General features: G+C 36.5%; 3 protein-coding genes across 4 annotated transcripts; 1 reads left to right on the plus strand and 2 right to left on the minus strand.

Annotated features, from left to right (window-relative positions):
• The first annotated feature begins 8,692 nt into the window (after positions 1-8,692).
• On the plus strand, positions 8,693-12,365 carry LOC108849174 (protein OSB3, chloroplastic/mitochondrial). 2 transcript variants are annotated; one of them, XM_057009917.1, is made up of 13 exons: positions 8,695-9,108; positions 9,273-9,685; positions 9,796-9,934; positions 10,074-10,188; positions 10,316-10,510; positions 10,655-10,767; positions 10,857-11,004; positions 11,098-11,162; positions 11,257-11,422; positions 11,517-11,581; positions 11,676-11,841; positions 11,932-11,996; positions 12,081-12,365. In XM_057009917.1, exons 2-13 carry the CDS (start codon positions 9,339-9,341, stop codon positions 12,204-12,206), a joined length of 1,710 nt encoding a protein of 569 aa, XP_056865897.1. In that variant the 5' UTR covers positions 8,695-9,108; positions 9,273-9,338; the 3' UTR covers positions 12,207-12,365. The 2 variants fall into 2 exon arrangements, with proteins under 2 accessions (XP_018478193.2, XP_056865897.1); XM_018622691.2 differs by having other exon boundaries at positions 8,693-9,685; positions 10,676-10,767.
• Positions 12,366-13,484: 1,119 nt separating this feature from the next.
• LOC108850456 (probable LRR receptor-like serine/threonine-protein kinase At3g47570) lies at positions 13,485-16,636 on the minus strand. The gene is made up of 2 exons (XM_057007537.1): positions 13,975-16,636; positions 13,485-13,885 (listed from the first exon to the last, which is right to left on the minus strand). Exons 1-2 carry the CDS (start codon positions 16,634-16,636, stop codon positions 13,524-13,526), a joined length of 3,024 nt encoding a protein of 1,007 aa, XP_056863517.1. The 3' UTR covers positions 13,485-13,523.
• Positions 16,637-18,631: 1,995 nt separating this feature from the next.
• On the minus strand, positions 18,632-21,598 carry LOC108848727 (multiple organellar RNA editing factor 4, mitochondrial). Its single transcript, XM_018622159.2, has 5 exons — positions 21,159-21,598; positions 20,957-21,054; positions 20,813-20,878; positions 19,173-20,734; positions 18,632-19,049 (listed from the first exon to the last, which is right to left on the minus strand). Exons 1-5 carry the CDS (start codon positions 21,506-21,508, stop codon positions 19,038-19,040), a joined length of 2,088 nt encoding a protein of 695 aa, XP_018477661.1. The 5' UTR covers positions 21,509-21,598; the 3' UTR covers positions 18,632-19,037.
• Between the last annotated feature and the right edge of the window lie 464 nt (positions 21,599-22,062).

Consider the following 22,062-nt stretch of genomic DNA (forward strand, 5'->3'; position numbering starts at 1 on the left):
CAAAAAATATTTTAGCCCCAAAAGCTATAAAAAACCGATTCCAATGTCTAAATTAATATTTAGTATACTTTTAAACATATATATATGTATTTCAAATAATTAATTGCATGTTTATTTTGATATGATATTTAAAAAAGTATTAAAATTTTAAATAAGTATCCTAAATACCCAATTATATATAAATAAGTATTGCTACCTTATGTTGGTTTTTAAATTTTGTTTTTAAATTTTATTTGGAATATATATATTCCAATATATATGTACTAAACCGATATAACCCATATCTGAATGTTATATAGTTTATTATATGAATTTTATGATGTATTACAAATTATAATCAAATAAGAAGTGTTATTATTCAATCTTGATCCATACTTGTAAAATAGAGAATATGACCTATGAGATTCGACATGAAATTCCAAAGTAACTATCTGAATTCGAATGGATGTCCAAACGTCTTACTTGTAACCAAATAGATTAATACATACATATTATGAGTTATTGCATACATATTAATTTGATTGCTATAAATGTTTTTTCTTTATTTTTACTTATTTTTTCTTCCTTTCATCTACATTTTTGCTTGTTTTTTCTTTATATTTTTTTTAAACTGGTACAAGTATATATATTGAGTGTGTATTATTTTAGTTGTTTGTATACACTCACAAAATAAAATTGATGAATATCAATAAAAAATTGAACAAAACTTAGGTTCACCCCCTAAGTTGAACCTCTACATTCACCCACCAATAAGAATTAGTTAATTGAGATTTGATATCTCTTAAAAAAGGAAACCAAGTAATAATGATTTAATGAAATAAAATTATGTTTTTAGATAAATAAAAAATAGTAGCAATCATAAAAAAATACATTTTTTTAATATTGATAAATCCGTCAGAAAATACTAAACCCTAAACCCTAAATTATAAACCCTAAACCCTAAGTTCTAAATACTAAACCCTAAACCTTTAGGGAAAGCCTGAACCCTTGAGCAAATCCTATACCCTAAACCCTTAAATTTAAACCAAACCTTAAATCATAAACTAAATCTTAATCCCTAAATCATAACTTCTAATACTAAACCTTAAATCCTAAATTCCAAAATGGTTTATGGTTTAGGATTAAGAGTATATGATTTAATATTTGTCAAAGAGTTTAGGGTTTAGGGTTTAGGGTTTCGTGTTTAGAATTTAGGGTTTAATATTATGGTTTATGATTAAGGGTTTAGGGTTTAAGATTAACGATTTAGGGTATAGGATTTGCCCAAGGGTTCAGGCTTTCCCTAAGGGTTTAGGGTTTAGTATTTAGAATTTAAGGTTTAGTATTTAGAATTTAGGGTTTAGGGTTTAGTATTTTTGACCGATTTATCAATACTAAAAAAAATATTTTTATAATTGCTACTATTTTTTATTTATCTAAAAACATAATTTTATTTCATTAAATTCTTATTATTTGGTTTCCTTTTTTAAGAGATATCAAATCTCAATTAACTAATTCCTATTGGTGGGTGAATGTAGAGATTCACCTTAGGGGGTGAAGGTAAGTTTTTTTTCTAAAAAATTTCCTTAAGACCCCAAAACATAGTCATATGACATTGTATATTATCATATCCGAAAAAGAGAAAGAGAAAGTTCACTTGAGTAAATGTGGATATTAATAACATCAGATTATAGCGTTTATGACAGTTCTGCTATTGTATACCAACATTGCTCTTTTAATAACGTTTATAAATTTAAAACGCTATGTTTAGTATCGCGGGAAAATAATTTTTTATCTCCGCATTAATTTGCTAAGTGTATGCGCCTTACTATTGCAGACCCAAAATTAAAAGCTAAAGTTAATGTAAACTATCTCAAATTTTAGTAAAAAAATATTGTTAACCTTTGACCAGAATTATTGTTGGTTATTAGGGTTCTAACCCGAATAGTTGTGAATTATATACTTGGATAATGATTGAATCGCGCACGAGGTCACTTTCCTTAAAGAGTATTTCGACCCTATTCCAAACCTTGGGTTACACGAAATCCCTTTGTAGGATAAGACAATCAAAGTCTCACTCTTGTTCTAGGCTAAGATACAAGAGTAACAAATAAAACTTTAGTGCTTATATGTGTTTCTTCAAAGATCTTTAATGATCTTTGAACAATGAATCTTTTTATCTCTCTCTCTTTTACTAACTACTAATCTCTTCTATTTGTTTCTGATTTTTTCTATATCCATTTGCCAATGCCAACATCTCTTTATATAGAGAGTGAAGAGTTGCAACCAAGAGTTGCAATGGTTAAACCAAAAGTTGCAAAGGTTAATGAAGAGTTGTAATGGTTAAACCAAAAGTTGCAATGGTTAATGAAGAGTTGCAATGGTTAGATAAAGAGTTACAATGGTTGATCACCAAGAGTTGCAATAATAAATATGGTCATTCACCAAAGGTTGCAATCACCAATAGTTGCAATGTTTTGTTTTTATAGTTGCAAATGTTCATACAAACAATTGCAATGGTTCACTTGAAACAATCTTAAAGAGTATTCTCTTGTGAATTATGACTGGTGTATCGGTGCGAGAGATGACCTCAAAGTTTGGAAAGTTAGATAAATTTGAGGGAGTTGATTTCCGAAGATGGCAAAAGAAGATGCATTTTCTCCTCACAAATCTGAATGTAGTGTATGTTCTAAGTATGCCTAAGCCTACTATACCGGAGGATGCTGAGAACGAGTCTTTGGATGAGACAAGGAAGCAACAAAAATGGGAAAACGACGATTACATATGCCGTGGCCATATTCTCAACGGTATGTCAGATCCTCTCTTTGATGTTTATCAGAATGTCGAATCCGCAAAAGAGTTGTGGGATGCGTTAGAATCAAAGTACATGGCTGAGGATGCTTCTAGTAAGAAGTTCCTTGTTAGTAATTTTAATAATTACAAGATGTCTGATTCTAGGCCAGTTATGGAGCAATACAATGAATTGCTTCGTATACTAGGTCAATTTGCACAACACAACATGAAGATGGATGAATCCATCTCAGTATCGAGTATCATCGATAAGTTGCCACCTTCATGGAAAGATTTTAAACACATGTTAAAACATAAAAAGGAAGAGTTGTCTCTTGTACAACTTGGTAGCCATTTGCGCATAGAGGATTCTCTAAGAACGCAAGAGGGAGAAAAACCCAAAAATAATGTGGCTAGTACTTCTTCCATCAATATGATTGAGGAAGGTGTGAGTTCTAAGAATAAGAATAAGAGGAAACACTCTTTTAATAACAACACTTACAATGGATCTAACAAAAAGTTTAAGAGCATTTGTTGGAATTGTAACAAGCCGAGTCACTTAAGTCGTGACTGCCGAGCAGGGAAGGATAAGAATAAAACGGGACAAAACCGTTTGGGACAAGTGTCTAAGGACCAAGGTCCATCCACTCATCAAGGTCAAATCTCTGATTTTAAACCATATGTTAATGTGAATTATGTATCAAAGATTTATGAGGCATTTTATGTGCAGGATGATGAAGTGGCATGGTGGATTGACTCGGGTGCAACAACACATGTTTGCAAGGATCGTGAATGGTTCACTACATATGAGCAAGTTCAAGATGGATCCGTACTTCATATGGGAAACGAGTCAACTACCCCTATCCTAGGTCGTGGAAAAGTGGTGTTAGAGTTTAGTTCTGGAAAAACCCTTGATCTCAAGGATGTACTTCATGTACCTGGAATTAGGAAAAACTTAGTCTCTGGTAGTGTTTTAAATAAATGTGGTTTTAAACAAGTGTATGAATCTGATAAGTATATCTTATCAAAGTGTGGTGTATTTGTTGGATTTGGATATTTCTGTAATGGAATGTTTATGCTTAATATTAATAAAGTTGTCAATTCTGTTTATATGTCAAGTTCTAGAAAAAATGATAGTTCTTTGTGGCATGCTAGATTAGGCCATGTACATTATAATCGTATGATTAATATGTCTAAAGAAGGGTTAATTCCAACTTTTGATATAAATTTAGAAAAATGTAGTACTTGTATGTTAACAAAAATAATTAGGCAACCATTTAAAAGCATTGAAAGAAATTCCGTAGTGCTAGGACTTATTCGTAGTGATCTATGTGATTTGCATGCTACACCATCTTTAGGAAACAAGAAGTATTTTGCAACTTTCATAGATGATTATTCTCGTTTCTGTTATGTATATTTATTACATGCTAAAGATGAGGCCCTAGATAAATTTAAGATTTATAAAACTGAAGTTGAATTAGAACAAAATGGTTTGATTAAGAAGTTACGCACTGATAGAGGTGGAGAGTATTATGATCCTGTATATTTTCAGTCTGTAGGCATTATACATGAAACTACAGCTCCGTATACACCACAACAAAATGGTGTATCAGAAAGGAAAAATAGAATCCTAAAAGAAATGGTTAATTCCATGTTATCTTACTCGGGATTAAGTGACGGATTTTGGGGTGAAGCCATGTTAACGGCTTGTTATTTATTAAATAGAGTTCCTAATAAAAAGAATAAAATTACCTCTTATGAACTTTGGTATAAGAGAAAACCAAATTTGAATTATCTTCGAGTTTGGGGATGTAGGGCTGTTGTAAGACTACCCCAACCCAAGATTAAAACCTTGGGAGAGAGAGGTATTGATTGCATTTTTATTGGATATGCAGAGCATTCCAAAGCTTATAGGTTTTATGTAATAGAACCTAATGATTCAGTAGCAGTTCATACTGTAATTGAATCAAGAGATGCAATATTTGATGAAAATCGTTTTTCATCTATACCTATACCAAAGGATTTAGTTCCAAGTTCAAGTGGAACTAATAAAGGAGCTGAAACTTTTGTGCCTCCTGACATGTCACCTATGCTCCGTAGGAGCAAGCGAGGAAGGATTGAGAAATCATTTGGTCCTGATTTTCAAACATATTTAGTTGAAGGATCAAGAGATGAGATTGGTTTCCAACATTCATATTGTTATCATATTGATAATGATCCAAGAACTTATAGTGAGGCTATGAAGTCTCAAGATGTTGTTTTTTGGAAAGAAGCGATAAATGATGAGATGGACTCCATCATGGGAAACAATACTTGGATTTTATTGGATCTCCCACCTGGTTGCAAGCCTTTAGGCTGCAAATGGATCTTCAAAAGGAAGATGAAAGTTGATGGAACAATAGACAAGTTTAAAGCACGATTAGTTATTCAAGGCTTTAAACAAAGGGAAGATATTGATTATTTCGATACATATGCTCCAGTCGCTAGGATCTCTTCTATAAGATTATTAATTGCTCTGGCAGCAATTAAAAACCTTGTGATTCACCAAATGGATGTTAAGACAGCGTTCTTAAATGGTATTTTAGAAGAAGAGGTGTATATGAAGCAACCAGAAGGTTTTATTATGCCTGGTAATGAGCATAAGGTGTGTAAATTGATCAAATCATTGTATGGGCTAAAGCAAGCACCTAAGCAGTGGCATCAAAGGTTTGATGAGGTTGTCTTATCAAATGGTTTTAAGTTAAACCAAGCAGATAAGTGTTTATATAGCAAATTTGATGAATCTGGAAACGGAGTTACTCATTTGCTTGTATGTTGATGACATGTTAATCTTTGGTACTGACCTTAGACAAGTAGAGCTTACAAAAGTATTTTTGTCATCAAATTTTGCAATGAAAGATATGGGAGAGGCGGATGTGATTCTTGGAATTAGAATCAAACGTGAACACGAAGGACTATCTTTGACACAATCTCATTACATTGAGAAAGTTCTTAAGAAGTACAATTGTGAGAATTTTTCTCCAATGAGCACTCCCATGGATCCGAGTGTGAAGCTTATGCCTAATACAGGACAAGCAGTATCACAACTCGAGTATTCGCAAGTTATTGGCTGCTTAATGTATGCCATGACGAGCACTAGGCCAGATATAGCTTACGCTGTAGGGAGGTTGAGTAGATACACTAATAATCCTAGTACTCAACATTGGCAAGCCTTAAAAAGAGTGCTCAAGTATTTGAAAGGAACCATTAGTTATGGTTTGACATATGTCGGATTTCCTTCGGTGCTAAAAGGATATTCAGATGCAAGTTGGATTACCAACATAGAAGATCATTCTTCTACAAGTGGTTGGGTGTTTTTGCTTGGGGGAGGTGCCATTTCATGGGCTTCCAAGAAGCAAACTTGCATTACAAGTTCGACTATGGAGTCGGAATTCGTAGCATTAGCAGCTGCTGGTAAAGAGGCAGAATGGCTAAGAAATTTAGTGTACGATATTCCATTGTGGCCGAAACCAGTATCACCAATTTCTATCCATTGTGATAGTCAAGCTACATTGGCTAAGGCCTATAGCCAAGTGTATAATGGTAAGTCTAGACACCTGGGCGTTAGACATAGCGCAGTACGTGAGCTGATCACTCACGGTGTGATTACGATAGAGTTTGTTCGGTCTCAACAAAATTTAGCTGATCATTTGACGAAATGATTAGCTAGGGACTTAGTGATTAAGTCTGTTAAAGGGATGGGTGTAAAGTCCATTTGAAATCTTTAATTGTGGGATACCCAATTCCCCTCTAATACGACGTTAGAGGCTGAATTCAATGTGGAAAGCCTACACTTAAAAATTGAAGCACATTATTATTATTATTATTATTATTCATCCCAAGGTATGTGCTTGGACCTGCAAGAAAGAGATATGTTGAAATATTATTCTTAATAAATACTTTGAAAAAATGCATTTGCAGGTGCATGACTGAAAGTATTTACCTATATGAGTGTGAAGTGATGCCGCTTCAATAAGCTGGGACTTGGCTTTGTATGCGCTCAAGAATGGATAGGGACACATGGCTTATAATAGTGTCAAGTATAAACATTTAGAGTGGTGTGGAAACACATGTGTGTATTATCTTCATGTGCCCAAAATGGGTCGAAGGATTCAATCCGTAGGACATCTTGATTCTCGGACATTTGGAATGTGTAGTACACTAAGATGGAAATTCAATTCTTCGAACATTTTCATTTATGCATGAGTTTGATATATGTATAATTTATTTAATGAATCTATGATTACACTTAAATGGGGGAAGAATGTTATATATTTAAGTGAATAGGTGTAATGTTTTAAGTGAATAGGTGTAATGTTTCAAGTGAACCATTGCAATTGTTTGTATGAACAGTTGCAACTATAAAAACAAAACATTGCAACTATTGGTGATTGCAACCTTTGGTGAATGACCATATTTATTATTGCAACTCTTGGTGATCAACCATTGTAACTCTTTATCTAACCATTGCAACTCTTCATTAACCATTGCAACTTTTGGTTTAACCATTACAACTCTTCATTAACCTTTGCAACTTTTGGTTTAACCATTGCAACTCTTGGTTGCAACTCTTCACTCTCTATATAAAGAGATGTTGGCATTGGCAAATGGATATAGAAAAAATCAGAAACAAATAGAAGAGATTAGTAGTTAGTAAAAGAGAGAGAGAAAAAGATTCATTGTTCAAAGATCATTAAAGATCTTTGAAGAAACACATATAAGCACTAAAGCTTTATTTGTTACTCTTGTATCTTAGCCTAGAACAAGAGTGAGACTTTGATTGTCTTATCCTACAAAGGGATTTCGTGTAACCCAAGGTTTGGAATAGGGTCGAAATACTCTTTAAGGAAAGTGACCTCGTGCGCGATTCAATCATTATCCAAGTATATAATTCACAACTATTCGGGTTAGAACCCTAATAACCAACAATTATACACACAAAAAATCATTTCTCTCCTCTATCACATTAGGAGAAATCAGCAGATGAAAGAAGCTCGTAGTCGTCGTCACGTCGAAGCTCGCAATCCATCGCAGAGTTCGTGACCAAACCTTCTATGGCGCGTTCTTGCTTCACAACTGGCATCTCCATCTTGTTCCGTTCTCGTAGTCACCGGAATCATGCCTCAGCGTCGGAATCATACCTCACCGTTCTCGTCGTCATGGGAATCTCACCATCGCTATTAAGCTTGTGAGTGTTTCAATAGATAAAGACTGAAATTTTTTTCTGTTCAAAGTTGATTTTTTAATTGATGTTGTTGCAGGAAAGTGTGAATACTGTGTATGTCCAGAAACGGAAGGACGGCGTCGGATAATACCAGAGCTATTCGTGTTTATAATGTTTTTTCTGTGTTTCCTTTCTCAGTTCTGAACGATGCAATAACATTGATTTATCAGGAACATGGGACTGGTAAGTTAAAGAGCTTTGACTTGATTCTTAATAAACTTAATGGATTTCATGAGTTTTTTGACTTTTTCACCTTGTGATCACCAATCTATCTACATTCTTGGGTTTATGTTGTTTGTTTGCTGCTGTTTTCATTGTTGCATCGTTGGTGGGTGACAATGCTTCAGATAATAGAGTACCTGCTTGCGAGTGATTTATTAGTGAGTCCTTTTCTGTATCAGACTTAGTAAGATTTTTTGTATAAGATCGTTTTTATAATGGACACGTGGCATAAAAATCTATAGGCGAAGTGAAAACTTTCGAAAAAATAAAATTGAAACCTAATTAAACAAAATCCAAATCGAAAATACTGTTAAGCAAATAATAGTATGACAAGTGTCAATTTTTGCCCGAAAGAGAGAAAAACTCTATTTTATTAATATAGAAGATAAAAGATTATGTATAATACTTAGATCAATAGATCGAGCTTTTATTCAGTTTAGCGAATTATATATTCGCATAGGCCATTTGTAGTGTTTTTCAGCTCAAAATCAAAGCTTTTCTTCATGGTTTTATCTTGAGTTGAGTTTTAATAATCTTTACTCTCATCCTTCTGGGTCGAACTTGTTTTATCCGTTAGACAAACTTGTCTCTTGATTTTGATTTGGAATCAATCTTCGTCAATCATAAGCGAAGTATCCAAGATGATCAAGATTCAAGATTTAGATTATCCTTTGGTGATTCGTTGCAGAGCTTAGAGAAGTTGGATAAAGCTCTACCGATCGGAAAAGGAAACCTTGAAGATTAACGTCAATCGAAAGATATATCACCGTCTCTTGCATCTTGGTTCTCGATGTAATGGTGGGACGCTACGTGCCACTGCCACGCCTTTGGAAATCCTTCACTCTTTGTTTCAGGTGGGTTTATTAAAAGAAACTATTTTGAGTTTGGACTGCTTGTAATGTTGGGCTTGATTTAAATAAAACGAAAAAGTCTTGACAGTAAAAAAAAAAGGTTTAACAATCCTCAACTCTTTCCACTTGTACATATCTCCCCTAAACCCATTGGCGCCGATAATTAGGGCTTTTGATTTTCTCCCCACCCAAAAATACCTCCGGCCATAAACCTCGGAGATTCGTATGAAACCATGTACTTCGTTTCTCGGACGTTGACAAGAGCTCTCTGCTCCTCACTTCATCACTCGAGATCAGCCAAACTCCCGACTCGAAAATGGATAATCTCTCACCAAATCCGCTTATACGCAGCCACCGGTAAAATCACCCGCCCCGCGGCGGAATCATCATCATCATCATCATCGGAGGAGGAAGAGTTGGCTCGGCCGACGATGATTGAGTACCAACCGGAAATAGCGAAACAGGTTAACCTAACCGGATTCGTGGATCAACCGGTTCAATTCAAGTCTTATTCCGACGGAAAGTCCTGGGCTGGAACGGTTATCTCTCAACGCTCCGGTTTAAAATCTTCTGATTTCTGGTACCATTTTCATCTGTTCTTTTTTTTGTAAGCATTGACTACTACTATACTAGAGTCTCTTTGATTGATTGATGAATCGAAGTTGAGTTTTTTTTGTCAATTAATGGCAGGATTCCGATTATATTCGAAGGTGATTTAGCTAAAATAGCAGCTCACCATGTAAAGAAAGATGATCGGATTCATATCTCCGGCAAGCTCTTTATAGACTCACCTCCTCCCAATGTCACTTACCCTCAATCCAACGTCCAGGTGACTCACTGAGTGTTGAAAAGTCTGTGGAATGAGTTTTATTAGTAGTAAACTAGATTCTTTAGTATCCCTTTTATATGTATAGTTCCTTGGTTTCATAATAATATAACCATATGATGGTCCGTTCTATATGTAACAGATTATGGTTCAGAATCTCAACTTCGTTGAGGGTGCTGCGATCCCACCACCCCAAATTGAAGAAATGAGCTTCCCACCATCTGAGTTACAACAACTCAGCACCAAGAAACAGACTTGTATGTCTTTTTTTATGATGTTTGTACTTTGTGTGTTGTGTACCTGTTTACCATAATCCTTTGTTGCTTTAAACTGGTGGTGGGTCCTGAACAAGTCAAGCTTTCTTTTATATTGTGTTTCTTTCAGCAAGAACAATGAAGGTTCAAGTCATGGTTGAAGAAAGCTCTGATGATTTGAAGCATCTACTTGAAAATCCTAAAGAGTTGTTGGATTTGGATTATCCTGGGAGTAAAGACAGCGGATTGGTAGACGCACCTGAGGCTGAAGAAATCTGCATCCCATTCCCTGAAATAGAAGAACTCACCACCAAGAAGCTGCCTGGTAATGTCTTATACTTCTTTCTTGCTTTCAACTTGTAGATACTGATCGACCCTCTTATGAGCTACCTTTGTTTTTTCTTATACATTGTTTTTGTTATCATGGTTCCTTTTTATTGTATGTTTGATTCTATTGTATATTTCTCAGCAAGATCTAAGAAGGTTATAGTCTTGGATGAAGGGACCTCTAATCCTTGGAATCATCTACTTGAAAATCCTAAAGAGTGGTTGGACTGTCGTGGGAGTAAAGCCAGCGGATTGGTAAACATATTTTGATTTGGATTCAGTTTTGTCTCAGTCATGATATCTGATACCTTGGAGACTTCGATTATTGATATTTATCTGTGCAGGTGAAACCAAAACATCCCGACTTTAAGGGCAAGGTTGGTGGTGGTCTTTCTCTGTGGCTTAACGATGCTCCGGATTGGGTTTTTCAAAAACTCGATGAGCTTGAGTTTGATGTTTTCCTCCCCAAAGGAAAATTGAAACAACTAAAAGGTAAGTTTCCTTTTTTGGAAATTAGTACGTATTTGGCCATTGTGTTACTATCTCATCTCGTTTTCTCAAGCGATCTGTCCTGCTGCAATATAGGAGAGGAATTTTGGAAGGACTTGGTTCAGAGCCCTGATAATTGGTATGACAACAGATCAACAAAGGTAACAACATAATTGAAGACACTAGTCTCTACCCATAACTCCTCTAATGTTCATTTTCGACGTTTCCCAATAACATTTTCGAAACCACGTGTAGACAAACGTGAAAGCCCCTGACTTCAAGCATAAAGAGAGTGGCGAGGCACTGTGGATGACTGACTCTCCTACTTGGGTATTGTCAAAATTACCGCCTCTAAAGAAGAATCAAGAACAAGCCCTCATGTCTAATACTATCTCAACGCCAACACCCAAACAAGTTAAAAGTAAACTTCTCCCTTTTTATCAAAGTCTTAGGCATATATTTTGACGTTTTGTTACTGTCTCGTTTTTCTAAAGCGACATTGTCTTGAGATGTAGGAGAGGAATTTTGGAAGGACTTGGTTCAGAACCCTGATAAATGGTATGACAACAGATCAAGAAAGGTAACATATTTGAATACACTAGTCTCTGCCCAGATCACCTCTAATGTTCGTTCATTTTGACATTTACCAGTAATGTTTTTTGAACCAAGTGTAGACAAACCCGAAAGCCCCCGACTTTAAGCATAAAGACAGTGGTGAAGCACTGTGGATGACCGACTCTCCTACTTGGGTACTGCCAAAGTTACCACCTCTAAAGACGAATCAAGAACAATCTGTGATGGCTAATACAGTCTCCCAGCCAACATTGAATAAACATAACAGTAAGTTCTCATTTAACTAAAGTCTTAGGCAACTAGGTGGCGTTTTATTACTATCTCGTTTTGTAAAACGAGCTGTCTTCACATATGTAGGAGAAGAGCTTTGGAAGGACTTGGTTCAGAATCCAGACAAATGGTGGGACAACAGACTAAAAAAGGTAATAAATAATAAGCCTTGTTGCTCCTAGCATCTTAGAAACTTTCGAAACACTAGATAATGTTTTTTTTTCTGAAACATGTAGACAAACAAGAAAGCTCCCGACTTCAAGCATAAAGAGAATGGTGAAGCTCTGTGGATGGATAATTCTCCAACTTGGGCACTGTCAAAGTTACCACCTCTAAATCAAGAAACACCAGTCATGACCTAAGTTCGTTTTGCAGCCTTATTGAAACAAATACCATGTTGATTTTGGTCACCCACGATGTAAAAAGGGCGTATTACTGTAGTTCTAAATCTTTAAACTCTAATTGGCGGATTAACTCAATGTTCCTGAGTTAATGAGAGATCATCAGAAGTAACAACATTAGTATCTATGTCTTTAAAATCATATGATTACGGGCTAGGGAAAAATTGAATCTGAAAATTAGAACAGATTGTGAATCTGACATAAATATTCATATAGATTTTGTTTTATAGTTTTGGGTACTGCCATAGTTACCACCTCTAAAGACGAATCAAGAACAACCTCTAATGGCCAATACAGTCTCCCAGCCAACATTGAAAAAACAGAAAAGTAAATTCTCATTAACTAAGTCCTAGGCAGATAAGGTGCGTCTTATTACTGTCTCGGTTTTGCAACTTCATACCATATATATAGGAGAGGAGCTTTGGAAGGACTTGGTTCAGAATCCAGACAAATGGTGGGACAACAGATTAAAAAAGGCAAAATTTAAAAACACTCACCTCTTCCCATTTGACTTCTTATTGTTCATTTTCTACTCTAAATAAGCACACAGATGGTCAAATCTTGTTAAAAAACTCCTCTGGTCGGGTCCTATTCAATGTAGAAATCTAAAGCAAACAAATCATCTGAGTAAACATAAAATACAGACTAGTGTGAGGTTTTAGCTCTTTTTTGTATTTTAAGACTTGTGTGAGTGTTAAGCAACCGAATCAAGCAAGCAAGTGCCACTTAATGATCTGACTGAATTGAACTCAGTGAGAATACTCTTATCAACATGGCCTTCATCATAAGCACCACATCACCACACATGATACTGATGAAACCATGCACACTGAATTCTGAAAGCCAATAATAATTCCAAATAAAGGCACACACAGGTAACATAACATTCATCTTTCTTCTGTAAATAACATAACAACACAACATTTGATAATAAGAAAAAAGCACACATATAACCAAATCTATTGTTCGAACCACACACACATAAATTTATCAATTGTAATTGAAACACACACCATCCATAACATGGAGCTGTCAAACACGTCTAGATCAGACCCATCGATAAAGGTTGCCGCATTACCATAATAACACAATATTCATCCTTTTTTTGTGCCCCACACAATATTCATCCTTGGTCTGCAAATAACATAGAGCATTTGTTAACAATGTTCTGCAAACATATGCATGTAAATATATAAAAAAGAAATCACATATAATGAAGACGACAATAAATACCTCCGAATAAGTCTTCAAGTTTGTAAAGAGTAAAGCACAAACACCTCAATGCCTAGCTCTTCTTCTGGATCTAAAAAACCTCTCTCTGATTGAGATTAATTCTTTTCCAGCCTCACTCATAGCCAACCGGTTCGCAGGTGATTCATCACAACACCTAAGTCCCAACTCGAAAACAAGTGTTAAGCATTCAGCAATCGGAAAGCCAATTCTAAGGCCGTTGTGAAGAATCACTTCGTCCGCAACATCCAACACTTGCTCTGGCAATGCAGATTTGATGTAGCTACAAAGGGTAAAGTTTCCTCCAAACAACTCATTGGTTGGTCGTTTCCCACTGAACATTTCTATAAGGAGAATCCCAAAGCTATAGACATCACCATGTGTTGATATCTGCCCTCCCATTCCATATTCTGCACCATAATTCACACAAACAAGATTGTAGAATAAATGAATACATATAGTACACTAATTTTTATTATTTAAACATTACATATATTACCTGGGGCTGCATAGCCAATGGTTCCTCTGACTCCAGCCGAGCTAAGTTGATTGAGAAAATATTCCTGGTCAAATTTGAGGAGGATCCGAGCTAGACCAAAGTCGCTAACATGGGCAGTTAGATCGTCGTCTAGAAGGACATTGCTTGGCTTAATATCACAGTGAGCTATAGCTTCATGGCAATGAACATGAAGATAATCCAAAACAGAAGCCACATCTATTGCTATGCCAAGTCTTTCAAGAAGTGTCAAGGTTCTTGAGGGCCTTCGAATCTCTTCCACTTCCTCTGGATGCAACCACATATCTAAGCTTCCATTTGTCATGAACTCATAGATTAGAGCTCTGAACTGATTTCCTTGAAAATCAATACTGGAACAAGCCGTCAACAGTTTCACAAGATTACGATGCCTTACGTCTTTCAAAGATTCACATTCTGCCATAAAGCTCTTCATTGCTCCACGCCGTTGTAAGTTTAAAACTTTCACTGCAACAACCTTGTTCTCTGCTGGGAGCAATGCTTTAAAGACAGTACCAAAGATGCCTGACCCAATCAAATTACTTGAAGAGAAACCATCTGTTGCATTTCGAAGATCTCTATAGCTTATCTGTTCATGAAAAGTCCCCAAGGTGGAAGGAGTTGCTTCATTAGCCATGTTCTTCTTTCTGATCTTGAACCAGCAAAGAGAAACTGAAGCTATGAACAACAACAAAAGCAACAAGACGCCTATGCTTACTCCAGTAACAACTTTCTTTGAAAGAGAGAAATGTTGTGTCCCCCGTACTTGTTGAAAGCATGGATTTAGTTTCATTTCCAAGACTCCCCCACATAGGTTTATGTTTCCAAATACTGAAACAATAGTAGCATTCTTAAACTTTCCTATCCTTGGCATTTCTCCTTTGAAATTGTTAATGGATAGATTGAGATTCTCTAACGAATTCATGTTTGCAAGATATCCAGGCATGCTTCCTGATAGATTATTATTTGAGAAATCAACCTCTCTGACACCCACCAACCCACTTATGTCTGGAATGGATCCATCAAATGAATTTCCTTGCAGATAAAGCTCTTCCACCGAGAGACACTTCGCCATAGTCTCTGGGATGTGGCCTGATAGCTTATTGTGCGCAACAGATAGTATAACAAGACTTGTAAGTCGTCCAACATCTTGAGGTAGAGAGCCAGTTAAGTAATTATTCGACATTCTTAGCAAAACAAGGGGTGAAATTTGCATAATCTCATGTGGTATAGTTCCTGTCAACTTATTATACGCCATATTTAAATGTAGCAAGTAGCTATAGTTACCAAGACTTGGAGGAATGATTCCTTCAAAACTGTTGTTGTATAAATAAAGTTTTACTAACCGAGAGATGTTGCCTATAAAAGATGGTATCGCTCCTGATAATCTATTTGAATAGACACTTAATACCCCCAATCCTGAAAGTTTTCCAAGTGAGTAAGGGAGTGTACCTGTCAATAGATTGTTCCCCACCTGAAAAAACTGCAAGCTTATGAGATTCCCAATGTCACTAGGAATGCTTCCAGAGATGAAATTCATTTCAAGGGTTAGCTCAATAAGATTTTTTGACAGGTTGGAAATGGAGGTAGGCAAGTCACCCCCTAGTGTATTGTTAGCAACACTGACGCTTTTCAGTTGGGTGCAATTAGTTAAAGCACCAAGAAAGTCAAGATCTCCATTAGACCGGCTTCCCAAAGAATTACTGAAAAGTGATAGGCTCCGCAAATTCTGCAATTTTCCAAAGCTCAGAAGAATACCTCCAGTAAGACTATTACTCTCCATTGCCAGTGATTGAAGAGTTGAGATATTATGAAGCGTTATTGGGATGGCTCCTGTGAGATCATTGTTTCCCATATGCAACCCTTGAAGTTTTGGTAGCAGATTACCTAAATCAGGCCTCAGGCTCCCAGAGAAACCATTACCGATGATGAATAGCTTCTCAAGTGAGGACATGTTGTAAAACACAAGAGGAAAAGCACCTGAGAAATTGTTGGATGTCAATTGAAAAAATACCAACTGAGTTAATCTAGCTAAGTCATCAGGGACTCCTCCTTCTATATTGTTTTCCGCAAAGCTTAGTTCTCTAAGGGAAGTCAAGTTTCCTAGAGATGCAGGGAGCTTTCCTCTCAGCTTGTTTCGACCAAGATCTAGAAGAACAAGCCTCGTCAATGATCCTAGTTCTGAAGGGATACCTTGTCCAAGATGATTCGAGAAAATGTCAAGCATCAACAGTCGAGAGCAGTTAAACAGACTGGCTGGCACTCCTTGTAGAAAATTATATGACAGGAACAACTGTCGAAGTCTAAACAAGTTCCCCACTTCCTGAGGGATGGTTCCACCAAAAGAGTTATCTGAGAGATTCAGTGTTATGAGAAACGAAAGATTACCAATAGATGGCGATATCACCCCGCCCAATTGCAATCCTCCAAGGTACAATCCAGTAACTCGTTTGTGTTTTCGGCCACATGTAACCCCAGTCCAACTGCAGAGAGGGAATGAGCTATTCCATGAGGACAAAACAACTCTTTTTGCTCCAGAAACTTGAGACTTGAACTCCAACAAAGCTTTCTTATCACTTTCATCTGTGAATCGATATGCTTCAAGCAATATGAGAGCACTGAAAACAAGTAAGAGAAAGAGTCTCATGCTTCTCATACTTTGCATGAAAATTAATGGACATACCATTTGCATTCTAGCTAGAGACGGTTTATTTGGCTTTTCCATCACTCTTTTGTCTCCTCTATTAAAGTCCGAATTTAATCCATTTAAAACAGAACTCAACTTTTCCCAAATAAATCAAATGTTTAAGAAGACAAAAACAGTCTTTACGACTTTTCTAAGTACATCATCATGAGTTAATGAAGAAACAAGACTCTATGGAACATTTCGATAGTTCTGCGTAATTGCCAATTACCTTTGTAAATTTTTTTTTTTGACAAAGTACATTTGTAAATTATAAAGTAAAGAAACAGAGAAAAATTGTCAAAAAGTTTATTTTCCGTCAACATTGACGTTTACTCACATCCTCACAGTGAATTCATTGACAAACTGTGTGTTATTTTCTCATGTGATTTTTATTACTAAGAGAAGGGCAAGCTATGCTCGACAACTATCAACGAGCATGCTCCCTTCTAGCACAAGTTACAAAATATCTGTTAAAAGGATTATATAATCCAAAAGTAAATTATAAATTACAAACCTCTGATCCTCTTTTATTTTTGGAAGAAACAGCAAAAGCCTTAGTCAGGTACTTTGTCTCGGATAACCTCACCATGGGAGTCAACAACAGTTAACTGTGAAGATGATTCCCTATTTTCTGACAAGATGCTTATCAAATGGTTCATAATGACATGACATCGATGAAACCACACAAGTAACTGAACTGTGAAAGCCAAGAATGTCCAAATAAAAGCTGGTAAGACATGCATATATCTTGTCTCTAAATAACATAACTACACAACATTTGAATAAGCAGATAGACAATTTTTGTAGTCTAGACAAGCTTTCTACCTCTAGAGGGATAAAGATTACCAATAGGTGGTGATATCACTCCCGCCCAATTGCAATTCTCCCAGTTCCAAACCACTAACTCTCCTGTTTGGGGTCACAAAAGAGAGAGGAACATCATCATATTCCTTAACATTCCTTAAAAAGTTTACCATTCCTTAGGAATAATTTTTTCTTTCATTTCTTTTGTAGAGAATTATAGAACAATTTATTCTTTTTATTAATTTTGATAAGAAATTATCATTCTTTATCATCCCAAAATTTTATTCTTATTCATTATTTTCTTATGTGCAAAACTTTCTTATCAGTTTCAAATATCTATGTGAAAACACATAAGAAAGAATCTCATTCTCATATTTTGTAGTAAAATGGAAACAAAGGGACGAACAAATTGCAAATGTCGTTGCCTTGTGATTAATGATGAAAAATCTATCTTATTAAAACAGAAACATTATGTTGGACCTAACATTTATTTTATAAGTTTTTAAATTAAATACACTTTTATACTTTATAGTTAAACCTACATTAAATCACTAATGTTCCTTTCTTTATACTACTATTCATGTTTCCAAACAATATACTTATTTCTTTATACTACTATCATTGTTTCCAAACAATATATTTTATATACTACTATCAATGTTTCCAAACAATACAATAATTAATCTTAGTTATTTTATATCCATCATTTTCTCTTTAAAATTTTGTAGACACGTCATAATTTCATAAATTACAAAATAATGAACTTTAAAATTTGGATTATAAGATTACAAATTATGAAATTGTTACAATTTAAATCAAATTAGATTACATATCGGTCATCCATCAGTTCAATCGGTTAGTCTCGGGTTTTAGTGATTTTTTAATATGAATATTTTAAAAACCTAAATTGAATTGTTAGATCTCCGGATTAACCGGTATAATCACAATCGGGTTGAATTTAAAAAACACTGATTTAAATGCAAAAATATTATAAATACACAATCTTTAAAAGTTACCAAAATATTTGTTAAGTTATTAATGAAATTTTTCATCGTAAAATATTCCGCGCTTCAAAAGCGCGGGTCAAAATCTAGTGCAGTTTAAAAACGAAAATACAACCCAAACTGTGTAGTGTTTTCAAAAATTAAAGTATATAAAAAATTAACTGTATAAAAGGACAAAAAACATATGTTTTTTTGTCAACTTTCGACAAAAAACATATGTCATTAGTCTTTAGTTTACTTATACATACATGAGATAAAACAGAGGCTGAGGCCTAAGTTCGTAGTGCCGAACTGTGTAGTATTTTATCTTATAAAAACGCCAAGTACTAGCTCTACGGCTACAGATAAACGGCTACTTGTGATTTGTGAACATGACTTTTTTTTTACTCGGTCAGCCAAAATCAGCACAGTGGTTATACCCTCAACCGAGAGCCTATCACAAGCCTGCAGATACCAATGTAATAAATTGACAATAACTTCACACTGATGGCTACTCTAATCAGAAGTATTCATGATAGCCTGCCAGTTCCACAATTCCTACATCCCTCTGCTATTCAACGTGGAATCTGAAACGAAGGAACCATCTTCTAATTAACATATATACATTACAATAACTGAGAGGTGGATAATTCTGTTTTATGGACTTTTAAGACAAGAATCTGTGTAAACTATTTTATTCAAGAACTTACTTTGCCGGTTCCATCTGTAGAATTATTGTTGTTACTCCAGTCACCTACTACATTTCTCTGATCCTTCTGTGGAAATGTTTGATTCTGTCGTTGTCCAGAAAACCCTGCTGATCCATGTGTATTACCATAGCTTCCTCCGCTTTGCAGATTGTGATTCCCTTCCCCCTTTTGGATATAGTTCACTGGAACCCCTTGGTTGAAGTTTGCAGATGTCCCTTGACCGCTACTGCTTGGTATTCCTTGGTGTGGAGGCACTGATACTCCTTGGCTGTGACTATGACTCGCTTGATATGAAGGCACTGCAAATCCTTGACCTTGCCATTGTCCATGATATGGTGTACCTTGGCCTTGATTGTAAGTCCCCTGATACAAACGCATTCCACATCCTGGACATTGCCATTGTCCAGGGAATGGAGCTCCTTGACCTTGATTGTAACTCAACTGATATTGGGGCATTTGATTTCCAAACTGTGGAGGACCAAAGTTTCCATTATTCGGTGGGTTGAAATTCCACTGACCTCCTTGGTTGTAATTTTGATGTGGTCCTTGGAGAAAGTTACCATGTGGTGGCCCTTGGTTGTAGTTCACAAACGCCCATTGACCATAACTTCCTGGTGTTCCTTGGTTGTAGTTTACTTCGTATGGAGGAGACAACGGAGCTCCATGGGCTTCGCTGTAACCCATCTGATATGAAGGTATTTGACCTCCTTGCCCTCGCCCTGGCATTGGAGTTCCCTGGCCTTGGTTGTAACTCCCTTGATATGGAGACAATAACTGACCTCCGTGACCTTGCCCGTGTCCATATCCTGGACCTCCTGCTCCTTGGGCAGGACCATAGTCTCCACCACTCTGCGGAATGTTATTCCCTCTGCCCATTTGGTTGTAATTTCCACGTGTCCCTTGGTTAAAATTGCCTTGTGGGGGCCCTTGGTTGTAGTTCACTACTGCTCCTTGACTTGGTGAGCCTTGATATGGAGGCGTCTGAGTTCCCTGTCCTTGGCGATAACCCATTTGATAGGAGGGTGTTTGACTTCCTTGACCTTGCCCTGAAGTTGGTGTTCCCTGGCCTTGGTTATCACTCCTTTGAGATGAAGGCGTTTGACTTTCTTGACCTTGCACTTTTCTTGCAAATGGAGTTCCGTGGCCTTGATTGAAACTCCACTGAAACAAAGGTACTTGATTACCTTGAACCTGCCTTTGTCCTAAGGTGGGAGCTCCTTGATCTCGATTGAAACTCCCTCTAAATGAAGGCATTTGATATCCTTGCCCTTGCCCCTGTCTTGAGGTTGACACTTCACCTCGACCTTTCCATTGTCTTGGGGTTGGTCGCCATTGTATTGGAGTCAAAGCAACTTGGTTTTGCTTGGAACTGCTCTGCTCTGGAGGCGTTTGACTTTCTTGATCCAGCACTTGTTCTGAGGCTAGATCCTTATCTGGCTGCGTTTGAGATTCCAGAGCTTTCTCTTCTCCCGACGCACTCTCCTTGTCTAAAGAATCAAATCCTTCTTTAGTGGGGACAGGAACCGGACCAGGTGTAATCACACCATCCTCGTATTTGTCTCCTGAAAGTTGAAACACACAACTTACTTAATAAGCAACTGTCCACAACATCCAAAAACGGTAGAAACTAGACAACTTACCTCCATACACCTTGTTCTCAACATCAACATAAGAATCAGGAATTATGTACTGAACCCCAGGCAAATCTGTTTCATAAAACACCAATCAAAGATCAAAATCATCCAGACCATTCTAACGAATTAAATGCTTCTCCAAATCATTACCTCTGAACTTCTCTACTTCAGCTATAGACATAGAAGCTTGAAAACCTTGGTAACTAGTTGTGCAAATAGCATATATCTTCTTCTTAGCTTCTTCCAAGCTGAACAAAAAAAAACACACACACACACACAAAGCAATCATCAACTTTAACAAACATATTTAAAAAAGAACTGAAGCTTTCTTTTGTGATTCAGAGATTCGAACCTTAGACCAAGGCCTTTAGCGCAGGTCTGCTCGAAGGTGGAGATCATTTCCTCTCTAGACGGAGGATTCTCCTTTGGGAAATCCATTGTGATTAGCCAATGGTTGAAGTCGCATCCTTCGTTATCTGGCGTGAACGAATCTTCTCCGGTGTAAGGATCGTACTGATATTGACTCGTCGTCGTTGAGAACAATCTCGCCGGAGATCGATCAAGTTCCGTCGATTGCCTCACCGCGGTTCGCTGTAACAGAGACGATACGGAAGGGAAACGGGAGACGCGAGTAGGAGTGAAGGATCGTTGGAAAGAGGAAGGTAAGGCGAGAAGAAGTCGCCGGAGACGGTGGGAGAGCATGGCCGTTGATACCGGAGACTTTCTTCTACACAGTGAATCAGTGATGATGGGTTTAGGGCTTTCGTGTGGGTTTTTGGGTATTTACTATTTAGTGTAGGATCCTTAAAGTTTCCGGGTATTATGAATTATGGAACAAGATTTCAGAATTATCAATTTTAACCCAGGTATACTTTACTGGGCCACAGTAACAGTCACAAGCACTTCTTTTTTTTTTTTTTTTTTTCACAAGCACTTGTTGTTCATGAGACTATACGACCTAAGAGATTATGACAAGAAGTCGGTGCTTGAAATGAAAAACGCTAAATTTCTTGTTCAGCCAAGGCATTTTTGTAATGTATCATCCGCTTGGCCTTTCTTCTAAGGAAGTTTCTGTGATGAGGAGAGCTTTCATTCATCCTAAATAAATATACGAGGTTGGAGGAAGATTCGCTAAAAGCTCTCCAGGAAGAGATGAATGATAAAACAACTTTTGAGCAATGATGAGGATGATTCTGGTGATAGGTTTAAAGCAAATCACTATGCAGCCTTTTTGCTAACCCTAGTTTTAACTTAAA

The sequence above is a fragment of the Raphanus sativus genome, chromosome 4 (genome assembly GCF_000801105.2).
Source record: "Raphanus sativus cultivar WK10039 chromosome 4, ASM80110v3, whole genome shotgun sequence".
NCBI lineage: Eukaryota > Viridiplantae > Streptophyta > Magnoliopsida > Brassicales > Brassicaceae > Raphanus > Raphanus sativus.

What these genes read in the sequence shown, in the direction of transcription:
- LOC108849174 (XM_057009917.1), top strand. Translation starts at nt 9,339, where the DNA reads ATGTACTTCGTTTCTCGGACGTTGACAAGAGCTCTCTGCTCCTCACTT. An exon ending in CACCACCAAGAAGCTGCCTG is followed by an intron (nt 10,511 to 10,654) that starts GTAATGTCTTAT and finishes TATATTTCTCAG; the next exon opens with CAAGATCTAAGAAGGTTATA. An exon ending in ATGACAACAGATCAAGAAAG is followed by an intron (nt 11,582 to 11,675) that starts GTAACATATTTG and finishes AACCAAGTGTAG; the next exon opens with ACAAACCCGAAAGCCCCCGA.
- LOC108850456 (XM_057007537.1), bottom strand. Translation starts at nt 16,636, where the DNA reads ATGAGACTCTTTCTCTTACTTGTTTTCAGTGCTCTCATATTGCTTGAA. An exon ending in CATTGGCTATGCAGCCCCAG is followed by an intron (nt 13,886 to 13,974) that starts GTAATATATGTA and finishes ATTATGGTGCAG; the next exon opens with AATATGGAATGGGAGGGCAG.
- LOC108848727 (XM_018622159.2), bottom strand. Translation starts at nt 21,508, where the DNA reads ATGCTCTCCCACCGTCTCCGGCGACTTCTTCTCGCCTTACCTTCCTCT. An exon ending in TGAAGTAGAGAAGTTCAGAG is followed by an intron (nt 20,879 to 20,956) that starts GTAATGATTTGG and finishes TTTATGAAACAG; the next exon opens with ATTTGCCTGGGGTTCAGTAC. An exon ending in TGAGAACAAGGTGTATGGAG is followed by an intron (nt 20,735 to 20,812) that starts GTAAGTTGTCTA and finishes TTCAACTTTCAG; the next exon opens with GAGACAAATACGAGGATGGT.